Source organism: Hypanus sabinus, chromosome 13, assembly GCF_030144855.1.
Source record: "Hypanus sabinus isolate sHypSab1 chromosome 13, sHypSab1.hap1, whole genome shotgun sequence".
Lineage (NCBI taxonomy): Eukaryota > Metazoa > Chordata > Chondrichthyes > Myliobatiformes > Dasyatidae > Hypanus > Hypanus sabinus.
In genome coordinates this window covers 28963539-28980487 of record NC_082718.1, presented here as the reverse complement: position 1 = coordinate 28980487, position 16949 = coordinate 28963539, and the positions used below count along the sequence as shown (strand labels likewise).

Below are 16949 nucleotides of genomic sequence, written 5' to 3'. Positions count from 1 at the left end.
GGTCGGGTACACAGCACCCTCCTGAACTTGAGTTTTGCCGATGCTTGGACATTCAGGCATTGAATGTGAGAGTGCCCAACGTGGTCAGTTATGAAGCTCAGATAAAACCACAGAAGGTGTGAAGGCTGTTACTCCTGATGTAGCAGGTTCATTATCACATCTTAATCACAGGGAGGAATCACTTCTTATTAAAGAGAAGATTTCCTCTGTAATTCTTTTCAGGGAAGGGTTATTCACACTAATATCCTCCGCATAACAGTGGCAATGGCATGTGTGGAGGACACCTGATTCATTCCTTGGTTGCACAAGACAGTGGGGATCTCAGAGTTCAAAGTAGATACAAGAGCTTGTGCCTAAAGCAGAAAACAGTGAGCAGTTAGCTGCGTGTTAACAGACAATTAGCTGGAACTTGTTGGGAACTGCGGACACTTTAAGTATGAAGATACATAAATGGTACCATGTTGTTGTTCAGCGCTTACTCCACAGTTAAAGGTCCAATTGTAAAGTTAAAGCTTGTAGAAAACACTACAAATGGATTTGGAGCTTTGTAGAGTAGTTACCTCTCTTCAATACACAATATCAGGTTGAGAGTGCTACATTCAGATTGTGTTGAACTCCTTTCAATATTCACAGTTAGGCACCTGACTATTGAAATGTTCCTGCTCTTTGTCAGGGGGATGGGAACTGGAGTGACAGTGTTGACGATGGGGCAATTGGTTTACAAGCAGATTCAGTGTGTAGTGAGACTGTGAGGAAGGACAGGCAGATGATAGGGTGAAATTGCAGTCAGTGGGATAAGTTGCAGTGTAACATGGAGAAACAGCCGAAAAGGGTGATGAATACAGGACTGAAGGTGTTATATTTGAATGCATGCAGTATATGGAATAAGATAGATGATCTTGTAACGCAGTTAGAGGTTGGCAGGGATGAGGTTGAGGACATCACTGAGTCGTAGCTGAAGAAAGATTATAGTTGAGAACGTGAACACCTGAGAATACACATTGTATCAAAAGAAAAGGCAGGTAGGCTGGGTGAGTTGGCTCTGTTGTTAAAAACATGAAATCAGATCCTTAGAAAGAGGTGACATAGAATTGTAATCATTAGATTTAAGGAAATGCAAGGGTAAAAAAAAGCTGATGGGAGTTGTATACAAGCCTTCAAACAGTTGCCAAGATGTAGGATATAAATCACAATGGGAGATACAAAAAGGTATGCATAAAGGGCAATGTTACAATAGTCAAGGGGGATTTCGATACGTAGGAAGATTGGAAAAATCAGGTTGGTGCTGGATCCCAAAAGATGGTAATTGTAGAATACCTACAAGATGGTCCTTAGAGCAGCTTGTGGTTGAGCCCACGAGGGGAAAGATAATTCTGGATTGGGTGTTGTGTAATGAACCGGATTTGATTAAGGAGCTTAAAATAAAGGAAACCTTGGGAGGTAGTGATCATAATATGATAGAATTCACCCTGAGAAGTAGAAGCTCAAATCAAATATATCAGTATTACAGTGGAGCAAAGGGAACTACAGAGGCATGAGAGAGGAGTTAGCCAAAGTTGATTGGAAGGAGACACTAGCAGGGGTGATGGCAGAGCAGCAATAGCTGAAATTTCTGGGAGCAATTCAGAAAGTGCAGGATAGATACATCCCAAGGATGAAGAAGTATTTGTAAGGCAGGATGATACAACATTGGCTGACAGGGAAAATCAGACCTAACAAAAAAGCAAAAGAGTGGGTATATAATAGAGCAGAAGTTAATGGGAATTAGATGATTGAGAAGCTTTTAAAACCAATGGAAGACAACTAAAACACAGAAGGAAGAAGAGAAGAGATTAGATATTATGGTAAGCTATTCAATAATATCAAAGAGGATACTGAAAGTTTTTTCTAACATAGATATGAAGAGTAAAAGAGAGACTAGAGTAAATATTGAATCACTGGAAAATGATGCTGGTGAGATAGTAATGGAGGACAAGGAATTGATGGAAGAACTGAATAAGTATTTTGCATCTGTCTTCCCTGTGGAAGACAATAATAGTATGCCAGATGTTAGTGTCGGGGTAGAAATGTGTGAAGTTGCTTTTACTAGGAAGAACGTGCTTGGGAAGCTGAAATGTCTGAAGGTAGTTAAGTCAGCTGGACCAAATGGTCTACACTCCAGTGTTCTGAAAGAGGTAGCTGTAGAGATTGTGAGGGCATTATTATCCTTCAAAAATCACTAGATTCTGGTGTGGTTCTGGACGACTGCAAACTTGCAATTGTTGCCCCATTCTTCAAGAAGGAAAGGAGGCAGATGAATGGAAGTTATAGGCCAGAAAGTCTGACTTCAGTGGTTGGGAAAATGTTGGAGTTGATTGGTATGGATGTGGTTTTGGGGTGCTAGGAGGCACATGATAAAATAAGCCAAAGTCAACATAATTTCCTGAAGGAAAAATATTGCCTGACAAATCTGTTGAATTTCTTTGAGGAGATAACAAGCAGGACAGTCAAAGGAGAATCAGTATATTCTGTACTTGGATTTTCAGGAGCCTTTGACATGGTGCCACACATGAAGCTGCTTAGCAAGATAAGAGACCATGGTGCTACAAAAAAGGTACTAGCATAGATAGAGCATTGGCTAATTGGCAGGAGGCAAAGAGTGGGAATAAAGGGATCCTTTTCGGACTAGCTGCCAGTGACTAGTGCTGTTCCTCAGGGATCGGTGTAGGTATCGCTTCTTTTTTCATTGTATGTCAATGATTAGGATGATGGAATTGATGGCCTTGTGGCCAAGTTTGTGGATGATATGAGGATAGGTGGAGGAGCCGCTCATGTTGAGGAAGCAGAGAGGCTACAGAAGGACTTAAGACAGATTAGGAGAATGGGCAAAGAAGTATCAAATGGAATACAAAGGAAGGAAGTGTATGGTCATGCACTTAGGTAAAATGACTAAAAGCATAGACTATTTTCTAAATAGTGAGACAATTCAAAAATCTGTGGTGCAAAGGGACTGGGAGTCCTCATGCAAGATTCCCTAAAGGTGAATTTGCACATTGAGTCAGTGGTGAGGAAGACAAGTATGATGCTAGCGTTAATTTTCAGAGGTCTAGAATATAAAAACAAGATTGCAATGCTGAGGCTTTATAAGGCACTAGTGATGCGTCACTTACAGTATTGTGAGCAGTTTTGGGTCCCTTCTCTAAAAAAGGAGGAGGTTCAATGGGGATTCACAAAAATGATTCCTGGAATGAAAGGTTCATAAGAGGAGCATTTGATGGCTCTGGGCCTGTACACACTGGAATTTAGACGAATGAGAGGGGATCTCATTGAAACCTACTGAACGATGGAAGACCTAGATAGAATGGATATGGAGATGATATTTCCTAATTTGAGTGAGTCTGTGACCAGAGGGCACAACCATATAATAGAGGGTCATCCATTTAGAACAGAAATGTGGATGAATTTGTTTAGCCAGAAGGTGGTGAATCTGTGGAATTTGTTGCGACAGGTGGTTGTGGAGGCCAAGTCATTGGATATATTTCAAGCAGAGATTGATTAGTAATGGCGTCAAAGGTTATGGGGAGAAGACAGGAGAATGGAGTTAAGATCATAAATCAACCATGATGGAATGGCACAGCAGACTCAATGGGCTGAATACCTGGAATAATTTTATTCCTTTGTCTTAAGGACCTGGTACCTGAACCACTGCTGAGCACGCGACCTCACTAGCATTGTTAAAGTGCTCGTCTTCAACAATAATGCAGAGACCCACTGATTGTATCAGTCTGTTCCCATCTGTACTTAAAGCACTGCTACAGGCTCTTCGCAGAAGGATCTTGAAGATCCTTGGACTATGCTCTTTGCTTTCAATAAATATCAGAGAATATTACTAAGGGCGTAGTACAAACTTCGAGGGTAATTGTGTAGATTCTCTGTGCAGATGAAAGAATTGTGGTGGGAGTGGGGAAGCAAACTCAGCCAGGCAAACTCTGAAAACCAAAGTGAACTTTCCCAGGCTCTGCCTCATCGTGTGCCGAGGTTTGCCTCGTCAGGATGAGTAGCTTTATTATCACCGACATAAAATTTGTAAAGTTGTTGTAAAATTTGTTGTTCTGTGGCAGCGGTACAGAGCAAGACATAAGAAAGCAAACTGGGGATTGCATGGTAGCATAGTGGCTCGTGTCACAAAATGATGCTTTTTGTTATGTTTGTACTGACCGAAATAAAATTTTGTTCATTCATTCACACCATTGCAGTGGCAGTTTCTGCTGCTGTCTGTGAGGAGTTTGTGCATTCTCCCCGTAACCATATGGGTTTTCTCCATGTGCTCTGGTTTCCTCCCACATTCCAAAGAAGTAGATTAGTTGATCGTATGAATGTAATTGGGCAGAGTGGGTTTCATTGGACTGGAAAGGTCTGTAATCGTGTTATGTCTCTGAATAAACAAATAAATTACTACAGCTTAAAATAATATAAAATAAATGTATGTTGCCTCTTATTCACTACCCAAGGGAATTTCATTAGGGTAATACAACAAATATAATATTGTTTAAAAAGAACTTAGTGCTTTCCCAGTGTAATAAACTCTTACACTGGTGATGAATAAACTCTTCTCTGGCTTCCAGCCAGGTACAGGCATTGATTTTAACCGACGTTTCAATGAACAACTCTGCCATCTTCATCAGGGATGATGCCTGGGCATGTCTAGTCTGGTGGTATTTATACCCCCATCGTCCATCCTTCCTGATTGGTTCGTCCTCATCCAATCAGGTTTCCACTTCCCCACCTTGTCTGTAATCGAATTCCAGTTCTTCGAGTGAGACCTTCGTCTTCGTTAAAATTCTTTTCGTCTAGTTTTATTTCAATGGCTTCCTTCGCTAGTAAGGTCCCAAAATCCACTGGCACAGCACGGTAGTTTTGTGCCGTCTAATTTAATTCTATGTCCATTGCGAATGCAATGTTCTGCTATTGCCGATTTCTCTGGCTAACACAAAAGGATACACCTCTTGTGTTCCTTGATGCGGGTTTTCACCGTGCATCCCGTCTGGACAATATACACCTGCATTCACAGGGTATTCTGTAACCACCAGCCATCCTGAATCTCAAGTCATCTTTGACCCGTATAAGCTCTGATTTGAGCTTCCTTATGGGTTTGTCGATGGTATTAATCCCGTATTACCAAAGGATCCTGGCAATCCTTCCAAAAACCGTAGAAAAATAGGGAAGACGGGCATAGTGACGGGTTCCTCCTGGTGTTGTTATTGAAATCTCTGCTACTCCATGCCGTAAAGTCAAAGCCATTGAAAATCAACAAATTGCTCATGCTGGAATTCTGAAATGAGTGAGGCAGTTTCAGCAGATCAGTCAGCAACTGTGGAGAGGGAAACCAGTTTTACATTTTAGGTTGTTGTCCTTTGTCGGCAATACCTGCTGTTCTATGGCTGCAAATGTCAGCCCTCCTGAACTGATGTTCCTGTTTAATATTCAGTTCCTGTTCCATGTGAGGTGTTTCTCTTCATCCACTATCGAAGAACCTTGGTCTACGTGAACCAGTTAGGTCCCCCTTTCTGTCCTCTATGACTCTATAAGCGTAGCTGCACCACCTACCCAAACACTGTCCACCACCTCGCGATATTCGTCTGTGCCTCAGTGCTGTGAAAAGTCACAGGTCAAACCTTGCTTGTGGGATCCGAATTGGAATCAGAATCAGGTTTAACACCATTGAATTTTTATGCCATGAAATTTACTGTTTTGCAGCAGCAGTACAGTGCAAGGACATTAAGTCACATTGAACTACAAAATAAATAAATAGTGCAAAAATGAGTAGCTAGGTAGAGTTCATGGACCATTCAGAAATGTGGCAGAGGGGGATAATCAGGATCAGATTAATTAACACTGACGTCTGTCGTGTAATTTGTTGTTTTGTGGCAGCAGTGCAGTGCAATACATAAAACAAATTATGATATGCTTCAATAGGAAGTATTTCTTAAGAAGTGCAAAAAGGGAGCAAAATACTGAGGTAGTTTTCATGAGGTCATGGTCCATTCAGACATCTGATGGGGGAGGGGAAGAAGCTGTTCCTGAAACATTGAGTGTGTGGCTTCAGGCTCCTGTACCTCCTCCTTGACGGTAGTAATGAGAAGAGGGCATATCCCTGACGGTGAGGGTCCTCCGTGATGGATGTTGCCTTCTTGAGCCATTGTCTCTTGATGGTGGGAGGGTTTTCCCTGTGACGGAGCTGATTGCGTCTGTAACCCTTTGCATTCGCCTGTGATCCAGTCCGTTGGAGCCTCCAAACCAGGCTGTGATGTAAGTGTCAAAATGCTCCATACCGTCCGCATATCTAAATTGTAAGGGTTTTTGCACCAGCTGGACCAGGTTAGATCACTGTGAAACTGACCCGGTTAGAACATCCACAACACTGCTGGCTAGGATTCAAACCACCTCTCTGCAGCCACAAGCAGTGTTTGTTCTGGACACATTCAGGAATGGGATTTCTATCCTTGGCATGGAATGTTTCTTCACAGTTTGGAAACTCTATCCCCGTTCTAGCCTAACCACCCGGCAGGGAGTGTGTTCCAGTCGGATGTGCGACCCAGCAGGGAGGAGTGTGTTCCAGTCAGATGTTTGAGGTAAAATGAGAAAAATTCTGGAAAAAACTCAGCAGGTCAGGAAGTGTCTTTGGAAAGAGAAATAATTTGATGTTTCTGCTAATGGCATCCTGTCAGAGCTGGAAAAAGTTTGAGATTTGCAGGTTTTAGTTATGTTTTCTTGTGTTAATTCGAACACAACCATTCTAACCTGCATTCTCACCTCTTGTCACTTTGTGTCTGCTGCCCTCTGCTCTTACATGCACTGTGTTCTCTCTCTGTCTCCTTTCCCTTCATCTTAAAACCTGTATAGTTCTGACTTTCCTTATGTCTCCTGAAAGGTTTTTGACCTGAAACATGAGGGTTAGGGTTAGGGAAACATTTGGGTCTTTGACCAGAAACATTGACTCAGTTTCTCTCTCCACAGATGCTGCCTGACCCACTGAGCATTCCTGTTGTTTTCTGTTTTATTTCAAGTTAACAAGATCTGCAGAATTTTGCCCTCAGCTAGCATGTGACTTGTACCCACAGACAGGTTGGACTGTGGGGACCTGAGGAGCAGGTGATCTGGGACAGGGTCTGGAGAAATATTTTCACTGATCTTGTGGAATTCTCTACCACAGATGGATGTGAAGGCCAAGTCACTAAATGTTTTTAAGGAGTTGGAGATATATCCAGATACAACAGGTGTGGAGGGGTGTGTGGAGGAGGATGGGGTTGACTCATTAAGAAAAAGAGCCAGCCTTTATCCCGTCCCATGGTGTAACAGGCCCAAAGGGTTGAATGATTTTCAACTGCTACTGTTGACTTTGATTCTCTGAGTTCCAAACGCAGGTGGAGTATCAATTGGGTACCCAAACTCAACCAGTCCTCTCCCAGTTGGGGCAGGGGGTGCATGGAAGGGTGCACAGTCATAGAGCACTGCAGCACAGGCCCTTTGGCCCATCTAGTCCATGCCAACCTGGTCTTCGGCCCAGTCCATCAACCTACACCTGCGCCATTGCCCTCAATATCCCCTCAACCCATTTTATGACTATCCAAACTTCCCTTAAACGTTACGGTTAAACCTGCATCCAACACTTTCTTTGGCAGTTCATTTCACACTTGCACCACCCTCAGAGTAAAGAATTTTCCCCTAAGTTTTCCCTTATTTTACCTTTCAGCATAAATCCATGGCATCTAGTTTTAGTCATACAACCTGAGGAAAGAAAACCCACATCATTCACCCCATCTAAACCCCTCATAATTTTATATACTGTTCATATTTCAGATTATTTATTTATTTATTGACATACAGTGTGCTGCATCAGCCAGCAATCCTCCAATTTTAATCCTAGCCTAATCATGGGACAATTTATAATGACTAATTAACCAGCCAACCAGTCCGTCTTTGGACTGCAGGAGGAAACCTGAACACTTGGACGAAACCCCCGCAGTCATGGGAAGAACTGACATACACCTTAAGGCAGCAGCGGGAATTGAACCTGTGTAGCTGGCACTGTAAAAGTGTTGTACTAACCTCTACGCTATTATTCAGCCTTTCCATCTATCTTCTCCAGCACACTGGTTCAATGCATTAAATGGGATGTGGATCTGGGTACAGAGAGGTATTGAAAGGGTTACTGTCCACACTCTCTCCAGAGAATGGTGGAGAACCCAGGCTTGATATATATGTGGCTGACTATCCAGTGCTGGAGGGAGTGGTGAAAAACTGCTGGTCTCTCATTCTTGGTGGAGTCCCAAGCTGAGGCCTCTCTTTAAAACGGCACTGAGAGGCAAACAAAAGCTGGTGTTGTTTACAGATATTTACTGACTAGAGCCAGGTGGCTTTTCTTTTTTCCAAACTCAACTTCCTAAACACGGCAGCTGACTTCTAAAGATCAAAGAGTTAAGTTAAGCTTCCAACCAGTATTCTTTGTTTAGCTTCTTATTGTAAACGGGAGCCAGTCTTCAGTTCTTAATGTAACTGTCAAACAATAATCAGTATGAAGTTAAAAGGACAGCTTTTCAAACAAATAACACCACCTACAGAGCACACAGACTTGCTGGCCCACAGCACCCATGCTAGGGATACAGTGTAAGATAATGGTTTGTGTTAATTAAGCTCGTTTCAAATCAGCCAATTCTGGCAAAGTTATTTAGTTCAAGAAAACTTGCAGACCAGATTGATACTATCACTTAGCACATCAAATAGTTGATCTATTAATGGTTGGAAGGCGTGTGTACTCAGAGAGTCAGCATTCACAGCAATGACTGTGGGTACATGGGAACTCTTTCCCCAGAAGCTTTTAGACCACCTGAATGAAAACGTATCTGAAAACATGTGTATGAAGTCACTCAAGTGGCAGAAAAAACAGTATAAACATAAAGAACAATCCAGCTTTTTAGCAATGATCTGGGAACATCAAGAAGAATGATAGAAACAGAGGGTGAAATGAACTTCATTCTACTGCCTTTGATCACTCCACTGGCTGATTTGTTCATCTGCAACTTACTGGTATGTCCTTTTAGCTTATAGGAATTGTACATGTGTTTTGGAAATCCTTTGTGTATTAGAAATAATTTATAATTTGAAAATCTTTTATAAGATAGACATCCTCCATTAGTTTTAAATGTGTTTTAAGAATTGTATTTAAATTTAACTGTGTATCACTGAGCATAAATGAACTGTATTTAAACTGCTTTGTTAGCTGGAAGTAACCCCACCTTAGTAGGGAGGGGGACCCACAGCTTGAATAGTGAGTATTTACAGGTAAACTTACTGTGGAGGATAAACAAGGAAGTGAACTATTCTTTGAAGAGTAGGTGATGACAATACAGCCTCACTGTAGCTATCTGTATCAGATAAAGCTTAGGATCTTCATTTGAGTTTAGAACTTCGTGGTCAGCAAACCCAATACCATCACAATGTGTCCTTGGGTAGCCTCTTGCCCAAGCTTGACTGTTTCAATATGTTAGCACTGAGGAGGGCATACAGTGGGGACCTATTTATCTGGAGCAATAGGTCAGGCAAATGAGGGTAGGACAGTAGAGGACAATTTTTAGGTCAGTAAGATCTGACCATCGAGGACAGAGATGGAAAGATATTTTGAAGAGAGCAAATAAAATCGTGAAAGATTGGAGAAGCTAGAAGAAGGTGGAAATGCCAAAGTAGTGGATGGCAAAGTCAAAGAATATGAAAAGCACGTGCAGAGGCATTGGCTTACTTGGATTGCTCCTGGGCAAGCCAGGACTTCCCTTTCTCTGTTCATCATGTCTAAATCTTCCAGTGTGGCACAATATTTACCAGTGAGACCCCAGGGTGGAGTGTTATGTTTCCTCTTTGAAACCTGACATTGCTTTGTGTAGTCTGAGTAATGGACAGAGTCCAACTCCTGTGGAAAACCTTGTAGCTCAGTTTCTTCATGAACCCATGTCTGACTCCTCTTTGTATCTTCTGTACTCGTCACAGCTGTGCAGGGATCAGTGGGCTGATGCACTGAAATGCTTTGTCTAGACCCCAGAGAGAACCTGAGCGTTAAACCTCACCAGAACTGTGAGCTAAATATAACTAGCAGTCAGACTAAAAAAAAATGCATCACAAAGGAAATAATTATCGGATTTGTCAGTGTCATGAAAGGAGAAAATTCCATCATTAGAAAACTTGGCATGTAACAATTACACTTTCAAAGCTGTAACCAACTTCATAACAGCAGCCAACACCCTACTGCACCTGCCCACACCTGCACACCTGAACGCAGGTATGTCTCGAGGAGTCCGGGTCACAAACTTAAAATCGAAGTCAAAGTAAAGTACATATATCTTACCATACACTACCTCAAAATTCATTTTCTTGCTGGTGTTTACAGGAAAATTAACAAATACAATAGAATTTATGAAAAACTACATAAACACAGACTGGTAAATAACCAAAGTGCAACAAAAAAAATGACTGCGCAGATAAAAAATAAATAATATTAAGAACATAAGTTGTAGAGACCTTGAAAGTGAGTCTGCAGGATATGGAATCAGTTCAGAGTTGAGGTGAGTGAAGTTATCAAGTTGGTTCAAGAGTCTGATAGTTGTAGAGTAATAACTGTTTCTGAACTTGTTAGTTTGGAACCTAAGGCTCCTGTACCTCCTTCCTGATGGGAAAGCAAGAAAAGAGCATGGCTTGGAGGGTGGGTCCTTGATGCTACCAGTCAGGATACCTTGCTCTGTGCATCTATAGAAGTTTGTCAGAATTTTAGATGACATGCTGAATCTGCGCAAACTTCTAAGAGAGGAGAGACACTGTCATGCTTCCATTGTGATGCCTCTTATGTGAGAGACCCAGGACAGATCATCTGATATGATAGTGCCAGGGGATTTAAAGTTATTGACTTTCTCCATCTCCACCTCCCCGCCCCCCACCACCAACACTAATTTCTCATTTCCTGTCAGAGTCACATCATGTACAAACACTCCTGTGCCTTGTGTCAGCTTATGGGCAAACAATCACTCCATGTATATAAGCTATCTTAAGTATTTATAGTTATTGTGTTTTTATCATTGTATTAGACTATAACACCATTAGACGTAGATGTAAAATTCGGTCTTTTGGCTCATTGTGTTTGCTCTGCCATTTCACCATGATTGATCCAATTTTCCTCAGCTCCAATCTCCTGCCTCTCCCCACAATCCTTAATCCCCCGACCAAACAAGAATCTATCAACCTCTGCCTTAGATACATATACACAAAGACTTGGCCTCTAAAGCTGCCTGTGGCAAAGAATTCCATAGATTCACCACTCTCTGGCTAAAGAAATTCCTCCTCATCTCCATTCTGAAACTATGCCATTCTATTCTAAAGCAGTGTCCTTTGGTCTTAGACTTTCCGACCACAGGAAACGTCCTCTCCACATCCACTCTATGAAGGCCTTTCGAAATTCGATAGGTTTCAATTAGGTTATCTCTCATTTTTCTGAATTCTGAATGCAAGTCCAGAACTATCAAACAATCTTCATATGACAAGCTATTGAATCCATTTTTGTGAACCTCTTTTGAGCCTTCTCCAGCTCCTTTCTAAGACCAGGGGCCCAAAACTGCTCACAGTACTCCAAGTGAGACCTCATGGAGCTTTATAAAGTCTCAACATCACATCCTTACTTTTCTATACTAGTCATCTTGAAATGAATGCTAACATCACATTTGTCTTCCTCACCACAGACTCAATCTGCAAATTAACCTTCAGGGAATCCTGCACAAGCACTCCCAACTCCCTTTGCACCTCGGTTTTTAATGTATTTTCTCTCCATTTAGAAAATAGTCTACCTTTTTCTTTCTTCTACTCTTCCTGACACTGTATTCCATCTATCATTTCTTTGCCCATTCTCTTAATCTGTCTAAGTCCTTCTGTAGCCTCCTACTTTCTCAAAGCTACCTGCCCCTCCATCTTCATATCATCTGCAAAGCCATCAATTCTTTCATCCAAATCATTGATATATAATGTAAAAAGAATCGGTCCCAGCACAGACCCCTGTGGACGCCACCAGTCACCAACAGCCAGCCAGCAAATGTTCCCTTTATTCCAACTCTTTGCCTCTTGCCAATCTGCCACTGCTTTATCCATGCTAATATCTTTCCTGTAATACCATCGGCTTATGGCTTGTTAAGCAGCCTCATATGTGGCAAAGGCCTTACAAATACACAACATCAACTGATCCTCCTTTGTCTATCCAGCTTGTTATTTTTTCAAAGAATTCCAACAGATTTGTCAGGCAAGGTTTCCCCTTGAGGAAATGACGCTGACTATGGCCTATTTTGTCATGTGCCTCCAAGTATCCTGAGAACTCATCCTTAATAATTGACTCCAACATCTTCCCAACCACTGAAGTCAGACTAACTGGCCTGTAGTTTCCTTTCTTCTGCCTTTCTCCCTTCTTGAAGAGTGGATTGGCATTTGCAATTTTCCAGTCTTCCAGGACCATTCCAGGATCTAGTGATTCTTGAAAGATAGCTACTAATGCCTCCATGATCTCTTCAGCCACCTCTTTCAGATCCCTGGGGTGTTCACCATCTGGTCCAGGTGACTTATCTATCTTCAGACCTTTCAGTCTCCCAAGAACCTTCTCTCTAGTAATGCTCTTTATCCTAGTATGTTTACCCGTGACGCATTGGATCTGGAGTAACAATTATTTCATTCGCCTTTACACTCGTGTACTGGAAATGACATTAAACTATCTTGAATCTTGGTGCCCCAATGATGACTCAGACAGAAATGTGAAGAGCCAAGTTTAACTGCTCGGTTGGAGGGATAGGAAATGCCTTTGTCGTCAGATAGACTGTGTATGTGTATGATGTGCAATCTGATCCTGACACAGCTCTGTGGGTTCCCCTGGAACCACATTTCAGCTGTTCCCTATACTTTACTGCATTGATTATGTGCAGAAAAGAAGAGTGGAGCTCAGGAACAGATGGTTAAGTCAGGAATCAAAGGCTTTTAGCAGGACTTAATTGAGTAGTTGATAGAGACAGTGGATCTCAGTTATACTTGCCTCGTTGTATTCTCTATGATGGGTAATAATCAGTGACCAGGAAGAACTTACTCTCCCTGGGTGGCAAAGGAGCCCGAGGCCATCATGAATTGATACTACGCAGTACTATATATGTGGAGAGGGGGTCATTGCCAAGGTGTCAGCTCACACTGGGAAGGCGGTAGTGGAAAACCTTTGTTGTTGGACAACTTTGAAAGAATAAGTACAATGGAACAAGTGGGGGGAAGCTTAATGTGATCATTTGAGAATTCAGTGAAGCAACTCCCAGTTGCTTTCACTGTTACTGTGCACGGACTTTGGGGAGCATTAACCTGGAAGTCAAAGTAAATTTATTTTCAAGGTACTTCTACGTTGCCATATACTATCTTGAGATTCATATTTTGCAGGCATTTGCAGAAAAATAAAGAAATTCAGAAGAATTTGTGAAAAACTTTACATAAACAAAGACTGACAAACAACCAACATACAAAAGAAGAGAATTTTTTTTTGGCAAATAAATAAATAAACAAATAAATAACCTGAGAACATGAGCTGCAGAGTCATAGAAAATGTGACTGTGGGTCATAGAACCAGCTCAGTTGTGGTGAGTGGAATTACTGACACTGGTTCAGGAGCCTGACGGCTATGGGGTAATCATTGTTCCTGAACCTGGTGGTGTGTGCCCTGAGACTCCAGTCCTCCGGCAGTGGGAAGAGAGCATTGCCTGGATGGTGACGGTGGCCTTGATGATGGGTGCTGCTTTCTTATGGCCGAGCTCCGGGTAAATATGTTCGGCGGTTGGGAGGGCTTTGCCAATGATGGACAGAGTTGTATCAACCACTTTCTGCAGTCTTTTCTGTTCCTGGGCATTGGTGGTTCCATACCAGGGCATGATGCAACCTGACAAGTGAGACGCCAAGTCTGTGCAATCTTCTAGGAGAGTAGAGGCCTCTTTTGTGTTGGCATGTACACACTGGTCTCAGGACAGATCCTTTGATACGATAACACCAAATGACCCTCTCCACTTCTGAGGACTCATCTCCATCCATCTGCTGCTCAGTTATAACCACCATGCAGCATCTCAGAGGTCCTTTATTATACAATTCCTGACCATAGTGGTGTCTTCCATCTCTGAACAGCTCCAGAAACTGTTGGGTGGAAAGATGGTAATAGGTTTTATCTTCACTGGGGGAGCTCCATCAACACTCTGTTATTTAATGTGTAGGGAGTGGTGAAAATAAGAATCTCCAGCACATTTTCTGTCACCAAAGAACCAAAGAGACATTTAGCCGCAGTCTCAGAAACCACTCTAACACAGAGAGTGCATTTATGGCCTGAAATTTTACCTCCAGGCAATATTATTATGAACAACTTGAAAGCATTCCTGTCTTAAAAATTCCCCCCTCCAGATCCTTGTACATTCAAAGTTGCAAAGCCTCCAAGACCTTTGTAGGCTTGTTCAAAGCATAACGTGCCAGCTCCCTGTCAATCAGCATCACTGAACTAATTCGATTTTTTTTACTCAGTATTTCTTTTCCCTCTTCCCTGCAGAAATGACTGAACTGAACAACATCATCACCTTTGGAGGCATTGCAAACAGCTCCAGTTACCAAACGTTCCTGCTCGATGAGGAGCGAAGCAGACTCTTTGTTGGAGCCAAAGACCACATCTTCTCTTTGAATCTGATCGACGTTACCAAGGACGTATTAAAGGTAAGTCCTTGTGCATTAGGACATAAAACATTGATTACAACACATACAGGCCTTTCAGCCCACAATGTTGTGCTAACCTTTTAATCTGCTATTAAGATCAATCTAACTTTTCCATCCTGCATTTTTCTGTTATCCAGCAGACCATAAGACATAGGAACATAATTAGACCATTTGCCTCATCAGGTCTGCTCTTCCATTCAATCATGGCTGATTTATTATCTTCCTCAACCCCATTTTCCTGCTTATTTATAAGAGTTTCTTAAATGTCCCTAATGTACCAGCACCACCCTTGGCAGGCATCCCATGCACCCATTACTCTCTGTTTAAAGAATTTACCTCTGACATCCCCCAGTACTTTCCTCCAACCACCTTAAAATTATGTCTCCTTGTCTTAGACATTTTAATGCCTTGGAAAAAAGTATTTGGATGCCCGCTCAATGTATGCCTCTTATCAACTGCACATTTCTATCAAGTCTGTAAGGCCATATGGCATAAGAGCAGAATTAGGCCACTTGGCCCATCGAATATGCTCTGCCATTTAGTCATGGCTGATCCTCCTCAGCCCCACCCCCTGGCCTTCTCCATGTAACCTATGATGTCGTGGCCAATCAAGAAAATTTCAATCTCTGCTTTAAGCACACCCTATAAGCTGGCCGCCACAGCTGCCTGTGGTTAAAAAAAAATCCACAAGTTCACCACCCTCTGTCTCCTCTCCAGAGAGAAAAGCCCTAACTCGCTCAACCTATCCTCATAAGACATGCTCTCTAATCCGGGCGGCATCCTGGTAAATCTCCTCTGCACTCTCTGTAAAGCTTCCACACCCTTTCTCTAATGAGATGACCGGAACTGAGCACATCAATCCATAGACCTGACACCACATTAGGTAATTTTGGGTAATGGCATGCTGTGAGGAGCTGAGCATTGGGTCCTGCCTCAGAAACGACAGAGGGGCTTTGAAATTAATCGTTAAGACCCCCATCACGAGTTGGTGTTTTCCTTACACCCTCCCTTCTCTACATTCTCCTCGACGCCCATTGCTGGATGCATTTCCACACGCCAGGCACCAGCTGAGACCTCTCCCCAAATACTGTCAACCATGCGTGATTTCTGAGCATTAATTCTGGCAAACTGTATCACTTTAGCAGAAGCTAATTGTATTTGTTACTGGGGAGGGGTGGATTGGAGTGAGCGGTGGAGGGGCAGGACGTGGTAGGCATCACGTTTGCAGATTTACAGGAGGTTTAGCATCTGATGTGAAAGACATCTGAATGCTAGAAGCGACTGTAGGCTGCCAATCATTGGCTTGTGGTTGCTGCAGACGTGCCCTTGCCTCTTCAGCGGGACGACTGATTACAGTCTGGTTCGAATTCCAATTCCCTGTCTGTCTCTGCATCCACTCCCCGAACTCCTCTCACAAAATCTGCTCCAATTACCATTTCAACAGCTCTTCACGGAAAGGGATCGCAGCCCAGCCTTCTGGTGAGACCTCCGTCTCTAAGTAACCTCCCAATTTAACAAATAAAGGAAGCTTTCTATATTTACTGTCACGTTGGAAACCCCATCCAATCTTCATTGAGGATTTCTGTTGTAGAGAGAATGTTCCTCATGAACATAAGAGATTATGAAGATGCTGCAGATCCAGAATAACACATACAAACTCAGCAGGACAGTTAGCATCTATGGAGAGGAATAAAGAGTTGTTGTTCAGGGCCAACATCCTTCATCAGGACTCATTTTCAAACTTTCTTTACCTGCACAATATCACAAAAAATAAATTCTGATCATTATCTGTGAGAGCTTGCAGTGCGCAGATTGGCTATGATGTTTAACAAACACATTTCAAATGTATTTTGCAAACACGAGGAAATCTGCAGATGCTGAAAATTCAAACAACACACACAAAATGCTGGTAGAACACAGCAGACCAGGCAGCGTCTATAACAAAGGGTTATAGTTCTGGTGAAGGGTCTCAGCCTGAAATGTCGACAGTGCTTCTCCTTATAGATGCTGCCTGGCCTGCTGTGTTCCACCAGCATTTTGTGTGTGTTGTTCAAATGTGCTTTACAATGTAATAGGCTTTGCACAACCTAAGATCATGACAAGATGGTTGTTGCTGAGGTGTTGCTAACTCACGGGCTGGAAGGAGATGGTCAGAACTGTTGGCTCTGCCATTA

General features: G+C 42.4%; 1 protein-coding gene across 6 annotated transcripts in view; it reads left to right on the top strand.

Moving 5' to 3' along the window:
• Window positions 1–16949, top strand: part of LOC132403741 (semaphorin-3A-like) — a 209164-nt gene that overhangs the window by 78717 nt on the left and 113498 nt on the right. For all 6 annotated transcript variants that reach the window (XM_059987387.1, XM_059987390.1, XM_059987391.1 and 3 more), the window contains one exon: window positions 14615–14775. In XM_059987387.1, the coding sequence (XP_059843370.1) occupies window positions 14615–14775 (161 nt within the window). The remainder of the gene's footprint in view (window positions 1–14614; window positions 14776–16949) is intronic.